The sequence below is a fragment of the Mesoplodon bidens genome, assembly GCF_964165515.1.
Source record: "Mesoplodon bidens genome assembly, chromosome: 16".
NCBI classification, from domain to species: Eukaryota; Metazoa; Chordata; class Mammalia; order Artiodactyla; family Ziphiidae; genus Mesoplodon; species Mesoplodon bidens.
In genome coordinates, this window is record NC_138173.1 from 6963218 (window position 1) to 6981951 (window position 18734).

At 43.7% G+C, this 18734-nt stretch overlaps 1 protein-coding gene across 4 annotated transcripts in view; it reads right to left on the minus strand.

Moving 5' to 3' along the window:
• The window catches only part of NSMAF (neutral sphingomyelinase activation associated factor), a 62110-nt gene that overhangs the window by 9973 nt on the left and 33403 nt on the right, over positions 1–18734 (minus strand). For 2 of the 4 annotated variants that reach the window (XM_081258141.1, XM_081258139.1), the window contains 13 exons: positions 14708–14837; positions 12972–13043; positions 11188–11296; positions 8998–9174; positions 7882–7961; positions 7132–7222; positions 6970–7033; positions 4980–5031; positions 4756–4876; positions 4232–4363; positions 3460–3502; positions 2985–3148; positions 1430–1529 (listed from right to left, as the gene is read on the minus strand). In XM_081258141.1, coding sequence (XP_081114267.1) covers positions 1430–1529; positions 2985–3148; positions 3460–3502; positions 4232–4363; positions 4756–4876; positions 4980–5031; positions 6970–7033; positions 7132–7222; positions 7882–7961; positions 8998–9174; positions 11188–11296; positions 12972–13043; positions 14708–14837 — 1335 coding nt within the window. Of the gene's footprint in view, positions 1–1429; positions 1539–2984; positions 3149–3459; positions 3503–4231; positions 4364–4755; positions 4877–4979; positions 5032–6969; positions 7034–7131; positions 7223–7881; positions 7962–8997; positions 9175–11187; positions 11297–12971; positions 13044–14707; positions 14838–18734 lie in introns of all 4 variants that reach the window. The other 2 variants (XM_081258140.1, XM_081258138.1) reach the window with 1 other exon arrangement.

An 18734-nucleotide genomic window follows, 5' to 3' on the forward strand; every position in this document is an offset into this window, starting at 1 on the left:
CCTGCCTGGCATCAGTCCCGGCACGTCCTCTTAAAGGTTCACTCGTCTTCACTGCCTCGGGTGACAAGGCCCCTTTCTACGGGCCGTTTAGAGAAGGTGACAAAGGAAAGCCGTTGTTACAACGAATAAGGTGGGACTTTGGGTTGCTTTGCAGGAGGCTGTGCTCTGATTTGGAGCCACCGATCGGAAGGGGACCGGCCCGTTCCGTTCCACCCATGACCAAGTGTACGTGATATCAGACAGGACGTCGGTGGCCCTGGAGCAGAACAGTGGGCCTCGTCCCTGGCCCTGAGTTTTCTTTTCTGGAACAGGATGGGTCAGCGAGGTCAGTGCTTCCCCAGCCTTCCCACCAAAGTCCATCACTATCCCTGCAGACAGGGGACCAGGGACACTCATGATCCCTCTAGGGCCAACAGCAAGCCTGATTTTGGGGAAGAAAAGGTTTGTTTGTTTTTTTAATAGATCTTTATTGGAGTATAATTGCTTCACAATAGTGTGTTAGTTTCTGTTGCACAACAAAGCGAATCGGCCACATGCATACACATGTCCGCATATCCCCTCCCTCTTGAGCCTCCCTCCCACCCTCCCTATCCCACCCCGCTAGGTCATCGCAAAGCACCGAGCTGATCTCCCTGTGCTATGCGGCTGCTTCCCACCAGTGAACTATTTTACACATGATAGTGTATATACATTGATGTCACTCTCACTTCGCCCCAGCTTCGCCCTCCCACCCCATGTCCTCAAGTCCATTTTCTACGTCTGCGTCTTTATTCCTGCCCTGCAACTAGGTTCATCATAACTTTTTTTTTTTTTAGATTCCATATATATGCGTTAGCACACGGTATTTGTTTTTCTCTTTCTGACTTACTTCACTCTGTATGACAGACTCTAGGTCCATCCACCTCACTACAAATAACTCAATTTCGTTTCTTTTTATGGCTGAGTCATATTCCATTGTATATATGTGCCACATCTTCTTTATCCATTCATCTGTCGATGGACACTTAGGTTGCTTCCATGTCCCAGCTACTGTAAATAGTGCTGCAATGGACTTTGCAATGTTCTGTGTGTGTATACACACACATCTGTTACCATGTTTTAAAAAAGATACATCTTCCCTGACAATATCAGTAAATGCAACACGTGGGTAAGACATATCCTGTTCCTCCCCGAAGGTTCCCACCATCAAGGACTGGAGGGCCGTGTACTTCTCTGAGAGGCGCACAGCCGCCTGCTGTCTGCAGACCCCATCCCGTGCTCTAGAATGACCGACAGCAGAAATGACACCCATTTTGTGCCAAGCCTTCCCGTGCCACGCTGACCCCTGGTGGCTGATCACTACTATGGACAGTTTAGGGGGATAAAAACCAATCAAGACCCCCAGGCCAAGACCCCGGCATGTGCAAAGCCGCGGCCGAGATGTTCTTACTCTTTGTGGATTTTGTGCTGCTCGTGGAGCTGCAGTCGCGTGATGTTACTCCAGGCCAGCGTTCTGCTTTCTTCAGTCAGGTCTTCAAAAGACTCTTCACCTGGAGAGACTACGTTAAATTGCAGCTCAGTCAGTCAGCTAAATTTCTGACCAGTGTCGGAGACGACAAGCGTCAGAGGCACAAGATTTTCTATTAAAATCAAATAACCAAGAAAGCAAAATGCCCACCGAAACAGAACTGCTTCGAAAGGTACTTGTTAGATAGCTCCATGTTAGTCAAGGGAGAAGAATGAGGTGCATGATCGAAATAAAATAGCAATCATTGGGAGAAAGATTAAAAAGTATCTTTGAATACTGTGGGTCTTTGTATACTTTTATCAATGTTTGCAGAGTTTTCACTCCGTCCCTAAACTGGGAACTTCAGGAACTATGTAGCCATTTCCTTGTCAGCAATCTTTGTAACCACCTGACAGTTCCCTAAGAACACTGCCCTTTGCTTTTGGTTTCCAGACAGAGAAAGAAGAGATGAAACCAATTACTACCGCGCTCCTGGACAGGACTAGCTAAGCAGTCCCTTCACTTCTGTTTTAAGAAAGGCTGGAACAATTTCCCTTTTAAGCTAATCCTCGTGGATGGGCCTGGTGACTAAGCAGAGCACGGGTTTAAGGGCATCACGAGATAATCTCCAGCCTTCATGACTTAACCTGTGGGGCTTTCTCCCCAGAGAAGCGCTGCCGGCCAGCCCTGGGTCGCGTGACCGCGAGAGGCCCAGCTGTGTGGCCCAAGAAGGCTGGACGCTCCTGGGACACAGCGCAGAGCGGGAGAAAATGAGAAATCCAGCGATCTGCTCCCGAGGTTCCAGACAGTGTCAGACACCTGGGAGCCTGGGGGGCTGAGGCTGTCTTGTGTGAAATGTAAAACGTGGATTGACTGGATGAAGGCGAGCATCTCCTCCTCCCTTTCCAAATACCAGATGTGAGACGGAGTCAAGTTCATTCTAGCACCTGGCATAGACACTCTGTAAATGTCTGTCAAGTGACTGAATAAGAAAAGAGAATCAAATGAAGAAAACAGAGCACCCCGAATTCAACCTCTGTGTGTCGGGGCAGAAGAGGAGAGTGAGGACGCCAGAAGTCATTCCTGGGCAAGAGCAGGAAAGAGCAGGGTGCCGGGGAGCTACAGCAGCCACGGCCAGGGCGGGCCAACAAGAACACAAGAATGGCTAGGAATCAACCACCAGCCGGGCAAACCTCCGAAGAGAAAGAACATAACAACAACAGTGAAAAATACTGCCAAGTCTCATTAAATTACCAGGAAGTAAAAGTGATTTGATTCCTTTAAGGTCAAAAGTTAAACAAAACAACAAAACAACAAATAATAAAACAGAAAAGATTTGTTTGTTTGCAGGAGAAATGCAGTGAGACAGGAAAACAGAATCATCTCTAAGCTGCCCAGGGTTCATGACTGGTCTTCTCTCCAGAATCCACAGAAACGTCTTAATCAGACAAGAGAAACAGAAGGTGCTCACACTGTTTATTCTCTTTTCAAAATTTACCTGGAGAATCTGCCGTGGAAGCGTTATAACTGGAGGGCTGGGACAAGCTTTTAAACTTTGGGGCGATCCTTCGAGGATGCGGGGTCACGAAGAGCTGCTTCGGTGTCTGCCCAAACTCCAAGATCTGGGTGAGCATGGCTACCTTCTCGTCAGGATCCTCAATGCTTCAGGACAGAGCACAGACCACGTGGTGACCTCTAGGTGCAAAGCTCCTTGATCGGTATCACTTGAAATTCGTGCACTCGACAGGAGAGAGATTAACCCTCAAACAGTAATAGACGCTACGTGCCGGGACTGTCTAGACCCTATCACACATCTTTAATTTCTGAGGCTCGGTAATTTACATAGTGGTGAAAGCAAGCTGTAATTCACTGTAACATTTCCATACCTTAATATCATCAAATGACTGCACTAATCATTTAGACAAAGAGGTCATTTATCCTCAAGTAGAAACTCCTTACTGACATATAAATACCTGTTCAAGTCGACACCTCCTTCGTAGGTCAGGGGATGAAACACTGAAAAAAAGAGATGTAAAACACTATTGAAAGATATACTGTTTTGTTATAATATACAGTCTTTATTTTAAAAACTCAACAACTTTAAACTTTTATTCAAAGAAACTGATTTTCACTTTGCGAAACAGCCTAATAATATCCAGCTTGGGTAAATATCAAGCTGAACTATTATCTTTTCTGAGCAGCGATCTAACTGGCCGTGAGACGGTCCGCTCCCTCGGTGTACTTCTCGGTCAGCATGCCTCTCCCCGGGAGAGCACAAAGCACCCTGTGCGGCGTGTGAGGGGTCAGGTCCACACCCATCCCCTGTCGCCAACACTGAGAAGCCTGGCGGAGGAAGGACGGGCCCCGAAGAGGAGAGGGCGACCGCGGGCTTCTCTCTGCTCAGTCACAAAGACGCTCTGGGGCCTCGTGGGAACCAAGGCCACCGTTCCATCCTACGCTGACTGAGCTTTAGTAAAAGTGATGGAATGGGATGGAGAGTACATGCTAAAATTAGAAGACTCTAGCAAAAGACCTCCTGGGACCACGGCGAAGCGGGTATTTTTAGACAAAAGCACTTTCTCTCCCGCCTTTTATTCAGTATCTAATCTGGGGTCGCTGAGCCAGGAGGCACCGCCTGCTGAGACAAGATGCTTCTGCTAAGGAAATAAGCTGCTCTGAGCTCCGTTTGGGGGTTGCTTTTGTTTCCATCAAACGCTAAATGGAGTTTCAGCGGCTGCTACACACCATTGTGGGCTCCAACAGCATGCCTCCCCTCCTGCTTGTAGCCAAACACGAGGTCGATCCACTCGTGAAGGTGCTCTGACACGTAATCGCTTTCCAGTGCGTCTCTGCTCTTCTGGAGAAAGTCCTCGGGACCTAGTAGGTTAGACCCGATCAAAACACCCCAAGTCGCCACTTTACTTTCTCCCGTTCCTTTCATCTATTCATGTGCAGACAGAGCTTCTGGGACAGGCACGAGGGACATATTTCTTAATGAGTCTCCCCCCAATCATATAAAATATAAATTTGGGGGGTGGGCGGAGAGGCAAAAACCACTGTTACAACACTGAGCTCTCTGGAATGCATAATTATGGTTTTACATCACAGACGCATAGAATACTTATAATTTGGAATAAGACTTTACCATCTCATTTAGATAGAGGATTATACCGTTATTTTGAAAAATCTAAGCAACTAAATAATAATGCTGAAATTGCACGACTAAGCAGAGAATTTCTGTAATTCAGTGCTTCCAAGGTGGTACTCACTCCGGGCCCAAGGGGGGAGTTCTACGTCATCAACCATCTGCCCTCCTTGTCTCTTTCCCAAATCCAGCTTCAGACTATTGACTAAAAAGCTGACATCATCACCATAGAATTCCGGAATCAGCTGAAAGTTTCAGGGGAAGGAAAAAAGAAGAACAGTAACAAACATTTTTTAAAGCAGTTACAAACCACAAGCCCAGTGAATCATTGGCTTGGTAACTGCTTACCTCTTTAAAATCAGTTGCACCATCCAAACAGTTTTTCCAAGTTTCTGCAATACTAAATATGAAAAAAAAAAATTCAACTGATTTTAAATCCAGGGTATGGAAACAGCAACAGCAGCACTTTCGAGGCTCCTGGGTGCTATTCTACACTTGACCTAAATTACGTCATCTCGCTCATTAATTCACAATCCCCAGTATTCACATGAGCTGCCCCACCGGAGGAGCTCGTGTGGATATTGGAGATTCACAGAAAACTCTGGGCCCACATAGGGAGTGAGCAAGGAGTCGGGATGTGGACCTGGGGGGTGTCCCCAAGTCCAGGCCGGGGACCTCCCCCAGACATGGCCTTATCGAAGGGCCACTCGGGGCAGGTGCTTAAACATGAAAAATCAGCAGTTCTTTTAAGGACTCATTTCGAAAATGGATTATAAACAGACATGTGCAGAGCTTAGAAAAAGACTGGAAAGACACAGACCAAAAGATGAACAATGAGTGTTATCTCAGTGTGGTCAGGTGCCACATGAAATTTATTTTCTTCTTCATATTCTGATTTTTGGGGGTAAGAAAAGATTACCTTTATAATAAAAAATATTATTTAAACACTGACAGGGATTGTATTCAATTCACAGCAAGATTATTTAGAATAATGAGATGTTGGAAACAGCCTAGGTGTCCAACCATAGAGAAATAGTTAAAATAGTTAAATTATGGCATATGTTAGGATGTGATACATTAAATTAAAAAAAATCACCATTTTGAAGAACATCCAATAATATGGGGGAAAACTTCAAGATCTAACAAAAGGCTATAAAATACAAAAGGCAGGACAAAAATACTGTATTTAAAATTTGTTCTCCATCACTAATCACTAGAGAAATGCAAATCAAAACTACAATGAGGTATCACCTCACACCACTCAGAATGGCCATCATCAAAAAATCTAGAAACAATAAATGCTGGAGAGAGTGTGGAGAAAAGGGAACCCTCTTGCACTGTTGGTGGGAATGTAAATTGATACAGCCACTATGGAGAACAGTATGGAGGTTCCTTAAAAAACTAAAAACAGAACTACCATGCGACCCAGCAATCCCACTACTGGATATATACCCTGAGAAAACCATAATTCAAAGAGAGTCATGTACCATGATGCTCATTGCAGCACTACTTACAAGAGCCAGAACATGGAAGCAACCTAAGTGTCCATCGACAGATGAATAAAGAAGATGTGGCACATATACAATGGAATATTACTCAGCCATAAAAAGAAATGAAATTGAGTTATTTGTAGTGAGGTGGATGGACCTAGAGTCTGTCATACAGAGTGAAGTAAGTCAGAAAGAGGAAAACAAATACAGTGTGCTAACGCATATATATGGAATCAAAAAAAAATTGTTCTGAAGAACCGAGGGGCAGGACAGGAATAAAGGCCCAGACGTAGAGAATGGACTTGAGGACACGGGGAGGGGGAAGGGTAAGCTGGGACGAAGTGAGAGGGTGGCATGCACATATATACACTACCAAATGTAAAATAGATAGCTAGTGGGAAGCAGCCGCATAGCACAGGGAGATCAGCTCGGTGCTTTGTGACCACCTAGAGGGGTGGGATAGGGAGGGTGGGAGGGAGACACAAGAGGGAGAAGATATGGGGATATATGTATATGTATAGCTGATTCACCTTGTTATACAGCAGAAACTAATACACCATTGTAAAGCAATTATACTCCAATAAAGATGTTAAATATATATATATAATACTTACACAATTGAACAAATATCAAAAAGAAAAATAAAGATGTTAAAAAATAAAATATGTTCTCACATTTACATACACACACGACTACACAAAGCCTGAGAGGAATAGATACAACAATTACTGTAGTGGTTTTTTTCGTTTCCTTCCATTTTTGTTTAAATCTGGTTTTCTGAAATGAACGCATCGCACGTGCATGATGAGAAAGTTTACAAAGCGCCAAGTGAGGTGTTTATGCCCAACCTGTTGAACATTCTGTCTGCGTTGTCGAATCTTCCGTTCTGCAGACACAGCATATACTCTGGTGCTAGAGGGGAAAAAAGTCGGAGTTAAGCAAGACCACAGAATCACTGAAGAGTCCACGTGAAGTAACATGTCCCTGGGAGAGACGGCGAGGAATCTTACCAATCCTGACCAGATAAAACAGCACATAGCCCGGGGAGGAGTAGTGGCTGCCGTACATGAACTTGGGCTCCGGCATCTCCTGGTAGCGTGCCTACAACACAGGGAGAAAAAGTCCTGAGTGCTGGCTGTGAAGACAGTAACCGACTCCAGTAGTAAAAGCCTAAGGAAATCATGGCCTGGATACATTCTAGCCCCTGATGTCTCTCCTAAAGAGGAAAAAGGGAAGATAAAAAAGCGGGGGGAAAATCTGAGCAAACACAGCATTCTTGCAATAAGCATCTTGGTTTTCTTGGCCTCATGGTAACAATGTCTGCTGGGGCAGGACTGAAAAGAAGAAATTTTATGCATCTCTTGTGCAGTTCACCAGAGAGCCCCTTCGTGAAAATAAATGGGTAAACCTGTGACTGGCTCAGCTTCCTACCTCCTGAATTGTAAGCAGAAATGCAGACGGTGAGCAGCTAAATTCATAGGGAAGGCAGCGGGCAGAGGGAGAGAGAGAGAGAATACGTTCAGAAACGTCGGTCTCTCCAGATATACTTCCCCTAAGTCTTGAAGAAACGAGTTTCAGGTATATAAAAACACAGGGGAAGGGGGTTCAATCCCTGGTCAGGGAACTAAGATCCCACATGCTGTGTGGTGTGGCCACAGAGTAAATAAATAAAATTTTAAAAACCAACAAAAACAATCAAACAAAACATATGCCAAGGCTCCTGGGTTGCTTAGACACCAGGAATCCCTGAGTCCACGTACCAGCAGCCTCTCCAGACGTTCCTTGTTGAGGGCCCCTACTGGCTTACTGAGATCCCGGAAGGTCCCTGGATTTGACAGATCTATAAAAGAAATAAATTTTTTAAAATTACTTACAATAAATAAAGCAAACAAGCTTACCCTTAATAACATTATCTCCCTGAATGAATTCACATGCACACATCTATTTCCAAATAATAAACAGCTTTTTAAAAATTGAGACAGATCCATTAGAATTAATATTTCTGATGATTATTAATATAGCTGTAAAGGTTAGAATTTGAAGACCTACTGATAAAAAAACTATATTCCAAGTTAAACAACGAAAAATAAATTTCAAAAGCCATTATTGTACCAAAATTTACTTTTTAAGTTTGAATTATAGTGACTATTATTATTCTGTGATAATAGCATAATTTGAGAACTGGGGACCTGAATATTATCAGATAAATAAATTATATTCCTAGAAAATCTGCTACCTCTGTCAATGACAAGGGTGCAATCAGTGAACTGTCAAAAGTAATTCAGTGTTCACAATATCTAATTTTAAGATATTACAAAATAAAATTACAGTACAATCACATTTTTGGTAAAATAATTTGAGAGAGAGAAAGAAGTATATATACCACAAGTTAAAATGGTTCTCTCTAGGTAATGTAATTATTGATGAGTCTTGTTTCCTCCTTTCAGTGTTTCAGTACTTTCTAAGTGTTCTTTAATGAACAGCTATTATGTTTGGTAATCACATATTTTAATGTGAATTGAAAAGTAATACGGTAACCTGAGGTGCAATTTTCAAAGTGAAAACTTAAGTATTTGGAAACATAGTACTTATTGGTAGCAGTGGTAACACTAGCTGAAGATCCCATGCATGTCTTCTGGGTGTGGCTTTCAAGAAGTATGTGAGTACTTTTTTTTAGAATTAAAAAAAATTCAGAGACAGTAGAGAAAACATATAGAACACACGTAATTCCCATAACACCCATCCAGTATCGTGGCACGGAGACGGGCCATCGTCAGTAATAAAATCAAACGAGTTCTACTCTGTTCACGAATCACAACGTGGTTCTAAGAGGGAATGTGTTCTTTGCTCTAAAAGCCTGGCTCTGTGGCACGCACCCAGCTCGGAGCTGCTGTAGTCGCCGACAACCCAGGGGAACACAGGGTACTGGGAGAGGTCATTGCAGCTGCGGTCGGCCAGCGTGTTGAGGTGCAGCAGGTACTGGTAGTTGGACAGGAGCCCGCGCTGCCACTGCAGTGTGTAGCCCTCGGCCGTGCGCTCCGCCACGTGGTGCTCTGGGGGGACAGGTGAGGACAGGCCCGGGTCACACTGAGCTCCACGTGTGCGGGCAATGGTCACTCAGCATGTGAGGGCGCTACAGAGGCTTTCAGTGTAAACCCTTCAACCCATTTTTGAAAAGTACATTTTAAAAAAAGAAAAGTAGGCTACAGTTTGTTTTTACCAAAGAGTTGTTCTGTCAAGTATGAATGAGCACCTCCAAGATCCAGGAGGGAAATTATTAAATGTATGATATAAAACATATCTATTAAATATATAAAACATATCACATCTGTGAAATATATGATATAAAACAAATATTAAAGTATGGAGCAAATACATAAATATGACATGGTAATATATATAACATTTGCTATATTTATATATAGTCTACAATATGTACTAACAAAGAATCCTTCCAAATGTGCTTGAGTTTTAATGCCTTTAAGAAGCCATGACCATTTGTAAAAGCTCATTTCCTCCATTTCTTATGAAAGTAAAATGAAACAATCTTTTAGTTTTCTTTCAGATCTGGAAGCAGGGTACACTAAGGCTGATTTGTCACTGACTACGTACTATTTATGCAAGTGAGGAATAAGGAAAAGAATAGAAACTGCTGAAGGAGAAAACAAGTATCTCTCAGAGTTCTCAAACTAGAAGGACCAGAAAGACTGCCCAGAAATAACCTCAGGAAAGATGGAAGCACAGATGGTGTGGCACCAACGATAACGTTCCTGTAAAATGAGTCAACTGTTCTATTTTGTTTAGAAAATTCTGCTTTCAGCTTTGTATTGGCTGCATCAAACTTATCTAACTCATTTGCTGGTTCAATATTTATTCTTATATACTTTGCCAAGTTTCTTCTCTAATCAGCTACCAGGAAAGGGCTTAAAAACTCAAAACACTTATCCTCTGATTTTCTGCTCTCAGAATGTCTCAGAGAAAGTCTGAACAATCTCAGGAATGAACTCAGAGAGAATAAACGCTTCACAGAATCAGACCTTTTAGGCCACGGCAAGTTTTTTGACTTGAGATTTTAGGACTCACCATGAAAGTTGAGTTTTTTGTTGTCATCTTGTTATAGTTAGAAAAATTAAATGAAAAACAATTAAATCAGGAGGCAGGAGATAACAGTAAACTTATACCAAAGCTATACTTAAGCATTAAGTTAAAGTGAACAGCTTAGTGTGAGAAGAAAAAAAATATGAACTCAAACCTACTGTAAAATACGCTCTTTATTGAAAATAAACTATTCCTCCTTGAGAGAAAACTTCTTTTCTAAGGGAGTAAGTCACTACACATCTCATAAATGATTTCACTGCACACGGGAACAGCAAACTAAGATGGTATTAATAAAATCCCAACATTGATTTTTAAAAATTCCATTCTACTCATCTGGCAATTTTGAAAACAAGAATAATTCAACCATACAACTTAATATGTTTATGCTTGAAAAGAAAAATACAGGTGTTCTCTCTGATAAAAGTGGGAAAATTCACATTTCCCAAGGAAGACTGAGGAAATATTAGTTATAAGCAAACTGAGTCCCACGGTACCATACTGAGCATAGAAGGTTCCTATGTTCCTTTTGTACCGTTTTCCAGCTTTGTGATGAAGACCACAATTAATGATCACAGACACACGACTGGGTAACCCACCGTCTCACAGAGAGAAACTGAGTCCTGGTTTTCATAAACTAACAGAAAACAGGACTGGACATAAAAATAATTAGGTGGATTCGTATATAATCCATTCAACTTGGGGGTTGTTAAGATACAAACAACATTTAAATATGTTTATCAAAAGTTTTTAAAACACAGGATGGGAGTGAACTATTACCAAATCTCATTTATATGTCCCGTAATTTTCAGTGTGCCATTCTGCTAACTGAAGCTACTGATGAGAAGGACTAAGTGGGACCACAGAGATGATTCCAGATGCAGCACTGCTGTGCTCCCACTTCCCACCCCAGTTGCTCGGGAGCTGAACCACCTTCACACGACAGATACAACGAAGAGTGAGCCCCAAACCTAGATATGTAGCAATGTAAAAATAGAGGTCATCTCGGTCTTGACGTTCATAGAACTTCAGGTAGACGTCGGAACACAGATCATCTTCTGTGCAAAACACTTCCAAGCCCTACAAATCCAGAAAGAGAAGAATAAAACGAACGGCATCTCAACGTGAGTGACGCAAGTACAAAAGCCTTTCAACTAAACACTTGCATTTTTTTTTTTTTTTTTTTTTTTTTGCGGTACACGGGCCTCTCACTGTTGTGGCCTCTCCCCTTGCGGAGCACAGGCTCCGGACGCGCAGGCTCAGCGACCATGGCTCACGGGCCCAGCCGCTCCGTGGCATGTGGGATCTTCCCGGACCGGGGCACGAACCCGCGTCCCCTGCATCGGCAGGCGGACTCTCAACCACAGCGCCACCAGCGAAGCCCCTGCATTTTTTATTTGCAGGTCTTGTATGCATATTCCCCAGCAATGAATTTGATTTATAAGGACAAGACGTGTCTCAGCTAAACTTTACAAAATCCCTTTTGACCTCGAGGATCTTTATTGATGACAGCATTTGTGAGTTTAGTATGTTGAAATTCAAAACTGGCTGATCCACGTCTTCACCTATCTTCTTCAGAGACAAAGGTTTAGCTTTCTTTTACAAATTAAGTCATAATTATGTCGACTTAAACTGATAATTGAATAACTCATTTAATTAGCAGGATGCAATTATTTTAAGAAAACTATGAGCTGCGTGAATGTTGTGAGGGTGAAGCCGAGACAGGACAGGAATAGACAGAGAAAGGATGAAAGTGCAGCACTGTCCTAGGTTCAGATACAGGCTTCCAGCGTTACTAGCGAGGGAACCGAGGGAGTGAAGTCCTGGAGTCTCAATTCCTTTGTAAAATAGGGTATCATCGACCTCACAGGGATTGCGCTGATAAACGAATACTGTACATAAATTGCCCAGTAGGCAGAAGGTACTTAATCAATGCCAATTTCTTTTTTTCTGACTGCATCTCTATACCCAAAGGAGGAGGAGATTTTTAACAGAATCTGTTTCCCTAATCCTCTGTTGGCACTCGAAATGGAGAATTGCCTTTTAAGTAAAATAGGCAGGAAAACAGTTAAATTTCATAAACACAAAACACCACAATGAGATGCTGAAATATCCACAATGCTCTTGTAATGCCACCTACTGGTTAACCTCTGAAGGAGAACAAATAGATTTATATCGACGTCAAGCTAAAATCCCTTCGAGTCACACCTTCCGTGGCGACTGGTTTCTACAATAAGCGTGTGAGACTCACAGAAGTGTGGACACGGGCTTATTCAGGAGAATGGCGGGGAGGGCCGCCCAGGTGACTGAAATGGTTATTTTATCCATTTCTCCCTCGCACCAAGCCTGAAGGCTGAATTAATACAAGTTAACCGTGAGGATGTACAGTTCCACTGAGACCTGCCGTCGCAGCTTCCCAACTTTGCCTGGAGATGTCGCCGCTGTAACTGGACCAGTTCTGCGTCCATTATCCCCACACAAACCCAGGAGGACCCTGAGAACTCGGCAGGGAGAAACTCAAGGGCACTTGGGCCCTCCTGCTCTTGGAGCCACAGCCTCTTTCCCAACAGCCCTCCCCCCACAGGAGGAGTCGCTCCTTGATAGATAAACCTCCAGCGCAGCCAAAAGAAAGGGCAGCGGGCCTCAGGGCCCCTCTGCTCACAACACAAACAGCCGCGCCTTTCAGACGAGCCCGAGTGGCCAAACTGAAGACAAGACAGTCATCCTCTCGAGGGGATGTTCCCCTCGAACTCACCAGAGGCATGAGACCATGTCTCCTCTTGTAAATGCGGCGGACGTCGTGGAGTGTTATCTGGACCATGGGTTTCTTTAAAAGTAGAAAGACAACCTCAAACGTCAAGATTCTGACACAATTAGAAGCCGCCCTTCGGCTGCCCCACCTTAACTTCCTGACGGGTCATACCTGGACACCTGGAAAGTGAGCTCTGAGAACAGGGCATGCCTCACTTTACACGCCGGTCTGCCCTTTTCACTAGCTGTGTGACCGTGGACCAGTCGCCCTACCCACACCCCCGGCCGGTACCCCACAGGATGATAATGCAGGCTTCTAGCTTTCAGGTTTCTGCAGGGTTGCTGAGTGGTAAGAAATATTAAAGGATTGGTGTAGACCTCCGCTCAGGAATGTTCCTATTTTATAGACCTACGGTTTGCTCAGAACTGACATACAGCTTTTTTTTTTTAGAATCCTGTCTTTTAGCTCCTTAAACTACAGTGTAATAAGGCTCATAAACAGCTATAGTATAAAGCAGGGCCTCTAAGCTTTATAAGGAGGAAAATTTTCTCACTTCTCTGGAGCCTTAAAATGCTAGTGAGAGAGGAGCAAGGTCATAAAAGGTACTGAGATTGGCTAAAAGGCAACAGGTCCACCCTCCTCCCTCCAAGTAAGAGGGAGGGAGAGCCTGCAGACACAGGGTATGTAGCCGTGGAAGCTGCCTGAAGACCGGCCAAGGCCCCCAGCCCAGACCTGGGACCCTGAAGCTGTGGCTTATACTCAGATATTGTTGCTCAAGTATTGACCCAAGCCACAGCAACAGCGTTGGTCCAGCCAATTGATGAGGCCACAAAGAATGCCATCAGCAACGTGTACTGTGTCCGCTGGAGGGCCCGGCGAGTGTGCCCTACCACCTGGTGGACAGAATTGTTATAGCATCACCTTTCACTTAGGAAAGTGTTCACGTTTCAGTGACAGGTAATGCCTGACCAGCCTGGAGAATTTCTTTCATGGCAGAGAACACTCCTGTTCTTGAAGCTACCTGCCAAGCGGTCCAACTGCACTAGCAGAGTTTCAGGGTTGCTGTTCTTTCAGTGAACCACTCTGAAAAGGGTCCGTATCTAGATAAAGCCGCCAATCTTTACAAGTTTTAGTGCAGAAATCTGAATTCATCTTTACTGTGTGGCCTCGTGAGTCTAAAGTCATCGTGCAAGAGAAGGTGTTTCCAGCATCACAGCAGCAGAACTGCAGCTGCCCAGTGACAGCAATGCCACATGCGGCTCTGCACTGGCTGGAGGGGCCACTTCACACTGCTCCTCTGGGACAGATGCAGATCTGCTGATTTGGTTTGTAATTAAGGGAAAACGAGAAATACAGCTTAGGTGTACATATAAGCAGATACACAGAAAACATCCATCTCTTCTTAACCTTAGTATATTTCATTGCTCTCTTGCAGATGTGCTTCCGAGTAGAAAGGCATAAACCTCTAATGACCCTTTACTAAAATCAGAGGGGGCAGGGTTTCTTTTCCCCCGAAGTAACAGAAAGTAAATCAGAAGAGCTCAAACACGGGTGAGGGTGCATCAGGATTACACGGGGAGCCATTAAATACCAGATGCTAGATGGGGACAGGGGGTAATTCTGACCCTCCCCAAAATGTGAGAACACTCTAACCGTCAAGTCAAGTTCACAGGAAAGAGAGCTTGAAGACACAAATGGGAACACCAAAGGAGTCCTCCGCTGGCCTACAGACTACTTACCGGGTACCCATTGAGAGGCTGGAAATACAGGTTGGTGTCAGTGATGCACACGTGGCCAGGATTCGTCACCAGAGGTGTCACCATTTCTGCTTTGCATTCCATGTGCAGCTTTTCAGAAACACTTTGGAATCTGAGAATATGTTTTTTCCAGCAAAAGCAAGAAAAATCAGAAATCGATCTACTTTCTAGATTTAACTTTATCTGAGGGAGCTACAAAGTGACTCTGCAGAACAGGTGTCTAAACACTGCATTTGATACAAGAAAACTGGTGATAGAAATCAGTCACCTAAATAAAACTGACTTTCTTTTCAATGGTATAATGAATACTTGATTTTTTAAAAAGCAGATGAGGTTACGTATCAAAGAAGAGAAGACAGACAAGTAAAAAATACCAAATAACCCTGTTATTGGCACTCTTCATTCCTCCCCAAATAAGCAAGTCGGCCTTGAAACTATTCTTACATTAACATAATTTTCTATTTTTGTGTCATTAAGACCTATTTTATTGTCATAGAAACTGTTTTGGCATGGGTGGCACTTACTTCACACCACATTCTATAAGGCTATGGGCACATAATTACAATTACTTGCATGTCAGTTCCAACGTATAGTCTTTTGTGGATCTACTGCAGTAAAACCAGTCAAAGGTGACCACCACTCCCTCCTAAATTATGTTAACTCATCAAAAAAGTCCATTTTCGTTCTGCTTCACTAATTTTAAAAAAAATAGAAGGGAAATAACCAAATCATCAAGAGTTTAGGCAATTACTTAGTTAAATAACTGAGCTAAAAATAAGTCTCCCCTGGGACTTCCCCGGTGGCGCAGTGGTTGGGAAACCACCTGCCAATGCAGGGAACACAGGTTCGATCCCTGGTCCAGAAAGATCCCACATGCCGTGGAGCAACTAAGCCCGTGCGCCACAGCTACTGAACCTGCACTCTAGAGCCTGCAAGCCACAACTACTGAGGCTGCGCGCCACAACTACTGAAGCCCACGTGCCTAGAGCTCATGCTCCACAACAAGAGAAGCTACCACAATGAGAAGCCCATGCACCACAACAAAGAGTAGCCCCCGCTTGCAGCAACTAGAGAAAGCCCACGCACAGCAAGGAAGACCCAACGCAGTCAAAAAAAAAAAAAATGTCTCCTCTGTAAGTAGTAGAACAAAAGCAGGGCTTCCCTAGTGGCACAGTGGTTAAGAATCCGCCTGCCAATGCAGGGGACACGGGTTCGAGCCCTGGTCTGGGAAGATCCCACATGCTGTGGAGCAACTAAGCCCATGCGCCACAACTACTGAGCCTGCGCTCTAGAGCCTGCGAGCCACAACTACTGAAGCCCACAGGCCTAGAGCCCGTGCTCCGCAACAGGAGAAGCCACCACAGTGAGAAGCCCACCACCAAAACAAAGAGCAGCCCCCGCTCACCGCAACTATAGAAAGCCCGTACGCAGCAGCGAAGACCCAACACAGCCAAAAATAAATACATAAAATAAATAAATGTATTAAAAAAAAAACAAACACAAAATCACACAGAAGCAGGCTCCCTCTTCCAGTTTGGACGTGAAGGAGACCTCACAGCTCTCATCCCAACCACAAAACCTGCCAAATGAGCTACACAATCCTTGCTATGTTTAGAAACCCATCAGAAAGCTCAGGTGCAGAGAAACCTAAATGAAGGGACCAGCAGTTGAGTGGCAGGAGGAGGGGCAATCTTCCACAGGGGGCAAGGGCTGCAGGATGAGAGAGACGCCAGACAGCAGGAGTCAGGCCTGGAGGGCAGAGATGCTCCATGGGCGGAGAGCTGGAGGCTCAGCTGTGAAGCACAAGGATATCTCCAAATCCTTCAAGGGCACCGACCCCAAGCCCCACTGAGGACAGTTTTGCTCACTCCCGCCGTGGAACCGGGCATGCGGACCTGGATTTAACCCAGCTCCACTCATTACACTGACAGAGTCCCCAGGGCAAGCAGCAGGCAGGATGGGAGTGGGCATGACCACCTCCAGAGGCAAATATTCCTTAGGTCAGTCTCTACAGTTCCTTTAAAACAAACTTCCCAGCACACAAAAAATTACAAGAAACACAAAGAAGTGAGTAAGTATGACCCACACTCATGAGAGAAGATTCCATAGAAGAGGACCCGGACTCGGATCCATCAGAGGGAGACGTTAAGATAACTGTAATAAATGTACTAAAAGATCTAGAAGAAAAGATGGAAAACACATGTGAAGGGAAGGAAAACTTCATCTGAGAAGTAGAAACTGCGAAAAGGAACTGAAAGGAAATGCTAGAAATGAAAATCTGGGCGAGAGGAAATGAAGAATGACTTAAACAAGCTTAATAGACTGGGCACGGCAGAGGAAAAGTCCAATGTGGCTGAAAACAAGGCCAGTAAAAAAGTCCTAACTGAAACAAGACAAAAGAAGAAGAAGAAGAAGAAGAATTTAAAAAAACAGAACAGTGTCTGAGATCTAAGCGAAACTATAAAACATACTAACATGAGTGTAACTCAAGTCACAGGAGAAGAGACAGGAGACGGGGCAGAAGAGACACTGGTGGAAAGTGGTGAAAACTGTCTAATATAAGACACCAGTTCACAGGCTCCGTTACCCGGAAACCCCCAGCAGGACAGGCGCAGAGAGACTACACCTTAATTCACAGTAACAACAGGACAAATGATGCGACTTTTCACAGGAAACAATGGACAGCAACATACAACGGAACAAAAACCCTTCAAGTAGTGAAAGAAAACCCTGTGAAGCTAGTATTTTATCTCCAACAAAAACACCCTTCAAAAATGAGGGTAAGATAGAGGTATTTTCAGAAAAGCTGGGAGAATCCATCCTGACCAGATATGCAACGTAAGAAATGCTATAGGAAGTTCTTTGGGCTTAAGAGAAATGACACCAGATGCAACACCAGTTCTGCAGGAAGGAAAGACAAGCATCAGGAAACATAAGTATTCAAATATCCAAGTAAATAGAAAAGAATTATTTCTCAGTATTTTAATTTATGTACCTATAAATGCATGTATCTCAATTCTTGGGACTGGGAGTTTGGGACTGACATGTACACACTGCTATATTTAAAATAGATAACCAACAAGAACCTACTGTAAAAAAAAATCTTTAAAAACCTAAAATAAGAACACCATATCATGGGTTTTATAGTATATGTAGAAATTTAATATAAAACCACAGATCAGGGCTTCCCTGGTGGCGCAGTGGTTGAGAGTCTGCCTGCCAATGCTGGGGACGTGGGTTCAAGCCCTGGTCTAGGAGGATCCCACATGCCGCGGAGCAACTAGGGCCATGAGCCACAACTACTGAGCCTGCGCGTCTGGAGCCTGTGCTCCGCAACAAGAGAGGCCGCGACAGTGAGAGGCCCGCACACCGTGATGAAGAGTGGCCCCCGTTCCCCGCAACTAGAGAAAGACCTCGCACAGAAACGAAGACCCAACACAGCCAGAAATAAATAAATAAATTAATTAATTTAAAAAAAACAACACAGATCACAAAGGGCAGGAGGGGTTATGTGGAAACACACTGCTGTAAGGCTCTTGAACGACTGTAAAGGAGTGTAATATACTCTTACCTGAAGGTACACTATGTACCAGGTGCATATTGTGAGCTCCAGAGTGACCTAGTACTAAGAATGACACCAAGCACTACAGCTAAAAAGTAGAATACTTAAAAATACCAGATTTACCCAAAAGAAGGCAAGAAAGGAGGATCAGAGAAACAAAGAACAAATGAAATGCTAGGAAACAAGTACTAAAATAGTGGGTTTAAAAACCAACTATATCCATAATTACATAATTATAAATGAATTAAACAATCCAATTAACAAGCAGAGACTTTTGGACTGTATAAAAAGACTCAACTATATAAAGTGTGTTTTCTTGAAACAGAATAAGACACAGACAAGTTAAAAGTAAAAAGGATAGAAAAAGATATAGCATGCAATCACAACATGTAAGAAAACTGGTGTCTTATAAATGTATGTAAACCTAATAACAGAGCCTGCCGGTGC